General features: G+C 44.7%; 1 protein-coding gene across 1 annotated transcript in view; it reads right to left on the reverse strand.

Annotated features, from left to right (window-relative positions):
• Positions 1-687: 687 nt before the first annotated feature.
• Positions 688-11,555, reverse strand: part of LOC308333035 (voltage-gated delayed rectifier potassium channel KCNH4-like) — a 90,402-nt gene continuing 79,534 nt past the window's right edge. The window contains exons 18-20 of the mRNA XM_080789221.1: positions 11,151-11,233; positions 10,132-10,208; positions 688-4,115 (exon numbers count right to left, since the gene is read on the reverse strand). Coding sequence (XP_080645347.1) covers positions 3,087-4,115; positions 10,132-10,208; positions 11,151-11,233 — 1,189 coding nt within the window. The 3' untranslated portion in view covers positions 688-3,086. The remainder of the gene's footprint in view (positions 4,116-10,131; positions 10,209-11,150; positions 11,234-11,555) is intronic.

Below are 11,555 nucleotides of genomic sequence, written 5' to 3' on the forward strand. Positions count from 1 at the left end.
AATAACATCAACATGTGCTCTTCTTTGGACCTGTATGAACGTCATGCAGCGCTGTTCTCCTTAACAGCTGTCTTTAATTCATTAATGTGAATGGGCTCCCTCTCTCAGTCCTTGCGATCGGGTTGATATAATAGAACGTTTTGCATCTCGTCTCGAGTGGTCTCGGTGGGGGAAGAGACCCGAGACAATAAGTCCGAGACCAAGACAAGACCAAGACAAATGAGGCGCGAGACCGAGACGAGACCACAAGACAAAAAAGGCGAGAAGCGCGAGACCGAGACAAGACCAAGACAAATGAGAGGCGAGACCGAGACGAGACCACAAGACAAAAAAAGGCGAGAAGCGCGAGACCGAGACAAGACCAAGACAAATGAGGCGCGAGACCGAGACGAGACCACAAGACAAAAAAAGGCGAGAAGTGCGAGACCGAGACAAGACCGAGACCACGAAAATTTGGTCTCGAGACCGGTCTCGAGACGAGACCATATCTCGAGAACTACAACACTAGTATCTGCGGCAGATGGAATGAGTGATGAATCCACTTCTCCCCTTGTGAGTTCCGAATGAAAGGAAACAGAGAAATCTCAGCACACTTTATTTTGTCTGTCAGGGGGGAGAATCCATCTCAGACAGAACACCATGTGAAGATTGAGATGGAATGCTTTTTTCTTTTTCCCTTCAGGAGGCATTCATATTTTGCAAATGAGTACTGATATGATATATTAATATTGAGGTCATTGCTTTCACCTTTGCAGTATAGTGTTTAAATTCCCAGTTCAGTCATTTAACATTTCCATGTTTGTTTTTCTAAACAAAACCCTTGAGAAACAATTATTCTGTCCTTCCTGCCACATGCACATTGCAAATTCCTTCAAAGCATTCACAAGAAAATAATTTTTACAAAACTTAATTGACAATTATACTGCAGTGCCCTTAGAGGAAGAATATTTATTTTATCCACAAGTCCTGATTTTCAAAAAGGACAAAAACAGTTGATGTTCAATTAAATTAGATATTTGATACTATGACTATAATTTTGAGAGAAGTTTCTCCGATAGTAAGACTTTCATGTCGAAGCTCTGATTCGTCATGAACTAACAAAATAAAAACGACCCAACTGTTAAAAACATAGCACATAGTGTGAATGAATAAAAAACAATCTACTGTATCTCTATGAACGCCAAACTGTGAAGAATATGTATGTAAACCCAAACCAATGTGCTATGTTGTGTTGTGAGAGGCAAAAAACAACGGTATTCCTTGTGGAAGTTAATTTGCCTTGCTACCTAGTACATTAAAAACCAATGATTCTCACACTGCCTCAAGCTGTCATGCATGTACAGTATGTATCTACAGTACACAATCTACAGTTAGTCATTTAGAATGCTTACACATTGACTTATACCTTTTCCTTAGGAAAAAAGAATAAACAACTTTACCATGCAAGGAGGTAACAGGTAATAATATTGAATGCAAATGCCTCAACGAGGAGGTCAGAGACGCACATACTTGAAACCACCGTTTTGGTTTCACTGGCTTTATAGGACTGATTCCTGTGTGAGCTCAGAGCTTGACAATTTACAGTAAAGGCTAATCTTGGAAAATTTCAAAAAAGGAAATTGTGCATAATACCGTACCATGGTATAGCCATGGACATTTATCTATGGTTAGTATAGGTTATTGGTGGTATCAACTAGGCTGTACATCACTAGTAACAGTAATGCCTATGGTCATTTTTGAGAAACTGTTCATAAATAAATAGATAAATAAATATATAAATAAATAAATAAAAACAAACAAACAAACAAACAAATAAAATTTGTAACAGCATGTGTCAAATATCTATACTGTGCGCGATGTGCAGTATAAACATTCTGCATTCACATCATTCTTCAGCAAACAAGTCCTATTTTAACGTTTGATAGCATTGGTCATTTCAGCCAACTATAAGTAGTACTGTTTTCATGGCTTTGTACAGATCACCCCATTAAAGAAACACACATTATATGACCATTTTAGAACCATGCGGATTGACAATCCACTGCCACGTGTCAATTTTATGCTTTTCATTTGAGAAAGAAAAAGCTATTTCCAAAAGCTGCTCTAAGTTATGCCTAATCTTAAAAATTTAAATATGTTAAATCAGCACTTGTTAAAATGCCCCTTAGATTAAATAATAAGAATCCAGAAGACACAATCCACAAAGCCATAAGGTAAATGCAGACCTGACATGCTTTTGCATAGAAGTGCTGAAAGTTGTATGGAGTTTGACAAGCATCGATGGCCCCGGAACGGGACAGAACACGGCGCACATTGACAACCTCCAGCAGTCACTTAAAACACTGTTAAGAAGTTGAACGTTAGTAACACAGCTCCTTGAAGCACACTGCTCCGTTTCTGATACGCCGCGAGAGTGAAGATGTGTGATAGGCCACTGCATGGGTGTCATGCGGTGTATACGGGTGTGTTCTGGTGCATGGGTGTCATGCGGTGTATATGGGTGTGTTCTGGTGCATGGGTGTCATGCGGTGTATATGGGTGTGTTCTGGTGCATGGGTGTCATGTGGTGTATACGGGTGTGTTCTGGTGCTTGGGTGTCATGCGGTGTATATGGGTGTGTTCTGGTGCATGGGTGTCATGCGGTGTATATGGGTGTGTTCCGGTGCATGGGTGTCATGTGGTGTATATGGGTGTGTTCTGGTGCTTGGGTGTCATGCGGTGTATATGGGTGTGTTCTGGTGCATGGGTGTCATGCGGTGTATATGGGTGTGTTCTGGTGCATGGGTGTCATGCGGTGTATATGGGTGTGTTCTGGTGCATGGGTGTCATGCGGTGTATATGGGTGTGTTCTGGTGCATGGGTGTCATGTGGTGTATACGGGTGTGTTCCGGTGCATGGGTGTCATGTGGTGTATATGGGTGTGTTCTGGTGCTTGGGTGTCATGCGGTATATACGGGTGTGTTCTGGTGCATGGGTGTCATGCGGTGTATATGGGTGTGTTCCAGTGCATGGGTGTCATGCGGTGTATATGGGTGTGTTCCAGTGCATGGGCAAGTAACATTTCTGATGCGCGGCCTGGGTCCCGTCTAGTCTGTGAAGTCCAGACACCATGACTGCTCCGTGCTCTGAGTCTGGACGCCGATGCTAGACCTCCGAGACGACGCACTCTCGCTGTCCCTGCTCTCCGTGGAGCCCCCGTTCCCCAGCAGGCACTCCAGACTGGTGTGTCCCACAGCAGACATGTCTCCCAGGGGGATGTGTGCGTCCAGGGCGTCTGGTCTAGCTGGTCCTGAGTCCTGGGAGGAGATGGACGTCCGCCTGGGGAGGGACGGCGGAGAGGCAGGTACAGGGTGGATGAAAAGCACAGGGTCGTCCACCGGGGTGTCCTGCGGAAGGTTACGACTTTGGGTGTCAGACAAAAAACCCGGGCCGTCGCCTTGAGTGGCTTGAGCAGAGTGAAAGTGGGTGCTGGATGGAAGGACGAGATTGGGGTAAGAACCAGGAGGTGGAGCCAAGAGACTGTGGGTGGATGTAGCGGAACTGGACAGCAGGCCCCCACTGGGAGGCTGCAGGCACAACGTGGGCTGGGACTGAGTCATTGGTGTCAGGCTGGCACTGAGAGGCTTACCGTCAGAGTCGTCACAGCCAGCGTGAGATGCCAAGCTTTCCGGGCCTCCACCCTGGAAAGCTGGGCTGATGCTGAGAATAGACGGGCCAGTCCAGTGATGGGGCGAGGTGCTTCCGGAGCCGTGGTTCTGGCCCGGCCTGGAGACTGAGTCTGTGGGGTGGGACTGGTAGAAGGTAGGTGGTCCTGGGCTGGAGGACTGTGGCTGGCTTCCAGTTGCACCGCTGTAGTTCCACTGGCCTCCAGTTGGGGCACTGTGGTGGCCTTCTAGGCTCCCCGTATCGTGGTGGACATGCATGGTGGGAGTGGAGTTGTACGCCACGCTGGTGGTAGGGGCTGAAGGTGGGTTGGAGACCATGTTGGAGACTCCGAATGGATAGGAGGAGTGGGAGGCTGTGTAGTGGTGTACAGCCAACTGGGCCTGGAGGAGATGCATCATCTGGTGGAGGTCTTTGGTGAGCTGAGATACCTCCTTGTTCAAGGTGCCCATCTGTGGAAAAAGTGCATACATTCTTCAGATTAGTAATCACACAGAGAATGAACACACCACGCTGCTAACATTATGTCTAGCAGTTACGACGATGTAAAGGTTAAAATACCCAATTTAAAGGACCCTTGCATGGAGGTACAAACGTTTCAGCTTCTAAGCTTAACAACACTTTATCTCAGTCTCCTGTCCTGATGTAATTCTGATGAAAAAGAGCACACCAAACAATTCATAATCCTCCGTAACTCCGAGCTGAAGTGGCCTCCTTCCTATAGGCCCCCAGCGGCCCAGGGGGAGATGGAGGGGGCCTGTAAGTGACGCAAATAGGGAAGGAAGATGACAGAAAGGGGGAAATGCGGTGAAACAAAAGGAAAAAGGGGGGCAGAGAGGCCGAGTGAGGCGATGAGTAACGTTGGGTTGTCATAATTCTCTCTCTTTCTCTGAATTGTCGAGTCAGCATGTTCCTCTGCATTGCAGAAGCATCCTGCTGATTCATTTATATCCACCTGGTTCCATCTGGATCTGTGTGTGCTGCACCTGCCTTCCCTCTATTTACGTACATCCACCTCACACAGTGCAAATCCATAGTCTTAACTTATCTCCCGAGAGTGTACGAATGGAACCAAATGTACAGTCTCTTGGGAGTTACAAATGTGTTACATCATCACTGAGGATTCTACTGGGGAAACACTCAAGATACACTCCATTGTTCATATCTATAAATGTCTTACTCAAGATGTCCACTATTATTGCTCTGCAGTGCACACGCATACATTGACTCAAAATATAAAAACGTAAAATTATCCCATGGTGTTTTGTTTTCATAGAGCTTTACATATAATTTGGATATGACCATATATATTAGGCATGTAACGGTATGATATTTTACAGTAGGGTATTGTATCAAACAAAATACATGGTACACAGAGGATGATCGTGCGTGCACGTGTGTGTGTGTGTGTGTGTGTGTGTGATGTGTTGTGTAGAAGTACTGTCAGGGTAATTTCTAGACTTTTACATGGATTATCCTGATCCTCCTTCCCAGGAGTGGTAATAGCCGGTACTGCATGTATACTTGGCCTGCGTGCGTGTGCATCATGTGTATGTATTGTCATTAATATATATTGTGTGACTGGCAGCGGTGCGACTGATTTATAATCCCCTGACATGCGGACAGGTAAGAAGCCTTGGGAAGCAACAACAGTTCTCGGACATGACCCCTTGACATGACGGTAGCTACTGTAGCATACAGTACACATCACAGCCCCAGTCCAACCCTTGATGCTGAGTGCCAAGCAGGGTGGTGTTCGATAGACCTTTGACTCAGAGGATTGAACCCTGACCTCCAAATCTCAGGGCGGACACCACAAGGTCACCAAGCTGGTGACAGGTTGACACCTCGTCACAGCGGTGGCAGCGACGTCACACCACCATCTCCTCGCATATCTCCTACCATCTCCTCGTATATAAGTGCTACAGTATACACTATGTTTGCGAACGCAGTGATTGCGAACGCAGTGAGCACTTACTATGAGACCTAGCAGATCATGTCTGTCTGTGTGTCTGTCTGTCTGTCTGTGTGTCTGTCCCGCTATACGTCCAAATATGGAGTGTGTTGCATCAGCAATCACTCAGCTCCATATATGGGCACAAAAGGGGCCAGGTCCACATATACAGTAACAGCGGGACAGACACACAGACAGACAGACATGATCTGCAGGGTCTCAGCTGCGTTCGCTTCCCGCGTTTGCGCGTCTTACTGGTATATAAGTGTTATAGTATATTGTTATAGTTTATTGATTAACGATAATCAATAATCTGCTATGAGGCAAAAGTTGTAGTATGCTCTCAGACTCAAATGTAACCTGATCATTTTGGACATGATGATGGAGTTGTTCCAACCATGACGGAGTATATTCATCTGAGACACGTGTACAGGTCTAACTCAAAGCTCTATGCATTTGTAAGAGGACAATAAATATCTTATCAACAACTTCAAGTTATCAAGCATATTAGTTTCCAAAGGGGAGAGGACATGCCAGGAGTTCATTTAACACATTAATATATATATATATATATATCAAAAAAAGAGAAAAACCTTCCAAGGAAGGGACTGCACACTCCAGGCGACGCGTTTCGCCGTGAGCTTGGTTAGGTGCTATGACCTAACGAAGCTCACGGCGAAACGCGTCGTGCTAATAAATACGTTTGATGCAGTAAGTTGTCCGTCTCTGTTCCCTGGAGTGTGCAGTCCCTTCCTTGGAAGGTTTTTCTCTTTTTTGATGTCTATGCCTGCCTAACTAGACTTGCACCTCCTACGGGTCTTTTTGGATGTGTAGGAGTCCCTTTTTTGTCTCATATATATATATACACTGTATATATATATACACATACACACACACACACACACACACACACACACACACACACAATTATGTTTGCTTTTTTTTTGCTTTAAAAAAAAATCAGCCAAATCTGCTGGGCACTCTAGCGACTTTATTCTGAATAATCCATGGGCATCTGTTGTGCTAATACTGCTGCAGTACCTGTTGTCAGAGACAGAGTACTGCTCTTTGACATCAGTTCTCTATGACGACAATAGTACTATGATTAATGTACCCATTATCAAAGTAGTACTATGATGAAAGTACCCATTATCAAAGTAGTACTATATGATGGAAGTCATACCCATCAAAGGACTTGACATCAGTTCTATATGACGTCTCAAGAGACATCAGATATCGCAGTGCTGCCATAATAAACTGAATTTCTCTCAGGAGGATTATGAAGGTCTGTCCGTCTGTCCACACACAAGGCCCCACCCCCACCACACACACACACACACACACACACACACACACACACACACACACACACACACACACACAGACATGAAGTTCTTGCTCCATGGCAATGGTTGACCACAATTTACCACGGCTGACGGATGCCAATTGTCATTGTTGTGGCTGTACTTCCAGACATACATACATCAACACTTGTAGTTTACCTGTTTAATCCTATAGTTAAACAGGAATCATGGCTATTCCCCAAGGTTTCTCCTTTTCATTCCTAATTTGAATGTCTGCACTTGCTCTTCCTGCCAGCCAGGACATTCGATGCTGGGTAGATATGGAGCGGATTTTACGTGCTGTACACCACTCTGCTTCAGAAACTCCTCAAATACCACACTTTAGAAGCATGCTCAAGCTTGACTGTTGCTGTGCTGTTTTATATACTGTATACATTTATACATCTTGAGTTCCATGATTATAGTCGACTAAAACTAGACTAACACTAAAACATTCCAGGTGACTAAAATGTTACTATTGACTAAATGAACACTATTCAAAAGGCTATGACTAAAAACTACAAAATATGCTGCCAAAAACAACACTTCTGACTGTAGGAAGGGGCCTGCATAATCTATGTGATATTTATGTTCCACACGGTTTCAGGCCACTCCCGCGGGACATCGACATATGACTGACAGGACTGCACTTCCTTTTCAATCTCCCTATCCATTGCCGGCCGTCATACATACATGTATGAGTCCTTCATTCTTGACATGCCTGGGAGTGCAGCTGTGTCAGTGTGGCCTTTCTTGCTCTTTCTTGAATTACCATCCCATCCATCTTTCACACTCAATTCCAGTCTTCTCCGACTGTAGGGACCGAATGGCTCCAGTAGATCGTGGTTGCAGATCCCTGACTGTGGATCTAGGGCAGTGGTTCTCAAAGTGGGGTTCAGGAGACAGGGACCCCCTGGGTTCATTGAGGGGGGGGGCTCTAATTAAATATTGCTGTAGTAAGTGTAGAACTCAGAACACTCTCATAGTTGTGGCGATCCTTTGAAATTCATTTTTAGAACCACTGATCTAGGGTTTCCATGGAGTAGTGCCAGTGGATCTTTCTCTTTTCTCTCCCTCTTTCTTTCACTCTCTCGCCACCTGGTCAAGGCAGAGCGTGGATTTGTTTGAGGTTTGGTCATGGGGGAAGTCTGGGTCTCTGTAGTGTAAAGTATGCAAACAGTGAATAAAGCACACATACGGTAATCCAAAGCCAAATGCTGGGCAGAGATAAAATGCAAAGAAAAAGCAGTTTTCTGCTTCACAGACTCCACACACTGAATCCAACTTCAAAGGTATTTTATTAGTTCTTCAAAAATACCTTTGGAGCTGGATCCAGAGTGCAGACTTTGCTTTCTCTTCATCTCTGTAGGAAGGGTCACTAAAATGAAGACGTTTTTGAGAAAGAAGAAGAAGGCATGTTGGAAGTCGCCTCGGATGTCTGTCAAAATCGGTCCAAATATATAATTGGCCAATTTTGTCTGATTTATGAATGGAAAGAAAGAACCTGACGTCTTCAGCAATAATCCTGGTTGTTGGCACGAGTTTAACGGTTTCATTATTATTGTCACTAATATACATTGTGTGATTAAATGCCTTGTACGCTCATTGCTTATGTTCACTGACAGGCCCAAGTGGTATATAAGTTGTAGAGTTTCAGGTGGAGGGGCTCAACAACTGCAAATCAAAATAAGTAATAACACCTGTTGTCAACTGTTACCCCTTAAGAGGGGGAAAATTGTATCGCTTGTACACACTGATGAAGGCCAGACAGCCTAAACGGTTGTGGCTGTAACAATGACATAAAAGGAAGATAAAACATAGAATCTTCTCTTCTCACCCTCCTTGCTTTCATTCGTTTTGTTGAGTTGAGTTTAATTAGGACATAAATGAACTTCCTAAACCCATCCCAAATTCTATCATCCGTGATCTGTCCCATACACCGTGAGGACCAAGATGAGAAGGAGTTAGAGATAGACTGTTGAAGGAGGGAATAGTCAGTTAACTAACCACTTGAACAACCTTAGCGTCTATATGCTGGGCATGTCACACACACTAGAGACGACAGATGGAGGAATGCGCCCTACATTACATTATCCCCCACCACATCATAAAATAATGATTAGAAAAATGAATGTATGTGAGACATGTTTGTGATACGTACATACTGTATATCCATCATGATTAGCACCAGTCGGCTGCAAGAAATTGTGCTCATCCATTGTCGTGCAGGAGCAATAACGTAACGTCATGTCTGCAAAGTGTGTCACAGAGTGCTGATGGATGTCACCATTATAAGATCCTTGCAATATCCTAAACTTTTCAGAAAAAAAGAGCCTGTGCTCCAATGGATCCAATGTAGTTACTATTTACTAGTCACAAGCTCTTGTAAATACTTCTCCTTTGTTCAATATTTATGAAACCCACATACACACTTACAAAAAAGACGTTTTGAAAATAGGGAAAATAACAGCTCTGCAAGCTCTACAATGTAGAGATACAAGGTTTCTGCCCGACATCAACGACATTCAATTAACTACAAAAAACCACCAGACACATACTTGGTAACAAATGTCTAGAGACCTGTGTTAGACCTGTAAGCGTGTCTCAAATGAATACACTCCATCAATATATCAGGGACAACTCCATCATCATGTCCAAAAGGATCAGCTTACATTTGAGACAGATAGTGTTAGCATTATATAATATTCAGTGCAACCCAGAGTGGAGAGAAACCAATAATGATGTAACCAATAATTATAGAGAGGACCATGAATGCCCGATATATGTATACTTCATCATGTGACACAAAAGTAGTGAAAATAACATAACAAGTAAGCAGTTACAACTGAGAATGGCCTGTGAGTAACAGTAGAATACCAGAAAGAGGGACTTGAGGGGTGGAAATATTGCCAAACTAACAATGGTAATATTTTCAGTTTGACAGTGTATAACGGGCCTTACAGTCTCACAGAAAGATTATGCTGGGAAGTAGATCGTTACAACAATCAGCGATTTGGGGGGAAATCAAATTAAAGAAATGACTGCCAACACATATCGAATGAACTGCAGGTTTTAGTGAACATCTCCTTCAGAGAATAAGTCGCTGCCGGAAAATGCACTCGCTCTCTCTCCATCATGGGTGAAATGCTCCTTCAAGAAGTCTTACTTTACCTTTTGGTTGAGCTGACTGATACTCTGGTTGACCTCCTCTGTCTCTCTCAGCAGAGAGACATTGACCTGTCTGGGGTCTGTGAAGAAAAGGAGCGTTAATGAGCTGCTGGTGAACACAGCCCAGCTGAAGGAGTTGAACCTGACGTGGGGCGAGGCACAACATGCAGCACAACATGCAGCACAAGACACGACCCAGTGGAGGGAGCTCATTAAGGCCTTATGTCCCACCTGGGACCAAGAGGATTAAGTAAGTAAGTAAGCTGGTGAACAAGGACAATGAATCACAAGTTATTCTGAAAGGTTAAGGCCTTAAAATACATTTGTCCTTGCATGCCTTCGTGACCACTGTGACTGCTACCTGCATAAGGAGTAAACTTTCTTTCTTTCAATAAAATCACCTTTGTTCGTCTTTAAACAAACATTGTACTTGAGTCTAAACAAATATTAATAGTCCATAGACTTGTCTGCCACATGAAATCACATAGGACTGGGGTGATATTTCTTTACTTCATTAAAAGTCCATAGACTTCTCTGCCATAATATGACAGACATTTCCGAAAGCCAGATGGTGAAGGCGCTAGCGGCCCCCACCTCATCGAGATGCAGTTCTACACAGGCTGGCAGAGTTTTTCTAGACCATGTGAGTACAAGCTCTCGGCACACAGAATAAGTATATTGGGAGTGATACGTCGGATCTTCAAAACAGAACAATGGGTCTTAGGTTAAAAAGGCTGAATCCGGCCCTTTAGCTGTATCAGCTATACACACACATCAGACTATTCTGCCTCAAATGACCTCGCTTAAAGCTAAGGATAGATAACCGTTTGTCCTTTGCAGGCTCATTTCATCCCCTCTGCCCTATCATATTCCTCCATAAAGAACAGGGCTGTGTTGCGTTGGTCACAGTTTCAACCCGTCAGTTCACCTCCAGCCATCTGCCACCCACGGGAGCCTCCTGCCAGGGGGGGGCTGGCAGGCAAGGCAAGGCAAGTGCGTAGATGGAGGAGGTTTGGGCTTACCCTGGGCACCTCCACGCGTGCTGGCTTCAGGCCTGCTCTGCTCCATGTGGAAGTGGAACGTGCGGCCGTTGTCTTCAACAACCCTGGCGGGGGGTGAAAAGGGGAAAGCAGGAGATAATGTAACAGCAGAGCCTTTTTCAATTATCGCCACGCTGCCAGACAACCGGCGGAGATGCCACGGCGCGAGAGCGTGCCACTGGCAGACGCCCATCTGGGGTTAACCTGAGGAGAACGTCCCCGGTGCCTGTCTGGCTGACTGGACACCTGAGACCTCCGAAGCACCTCAGATAGCCAACGCGATACATTATGAATATGGATGATAGCTGGGGAAGGTCCACAAGGTGCTCACTTAATCAAGTGCAGTGAGATCGGCTGACATTATGCGGTGCACACACACCATCCACT

This window comes from Protomyctophum bolini (genome assembly GCF_963924005.1).
Source record: "Protomyctophum bolini genome assembly, chromosome: 18".
In the NCBI taxonomy this organism is placed as follows: Eukaryota; Metazoa; Chordata; class Actinopteri; order Myctophiformes; family Myctophidae; genus Protomyctophum; species Protomyctophum bolini.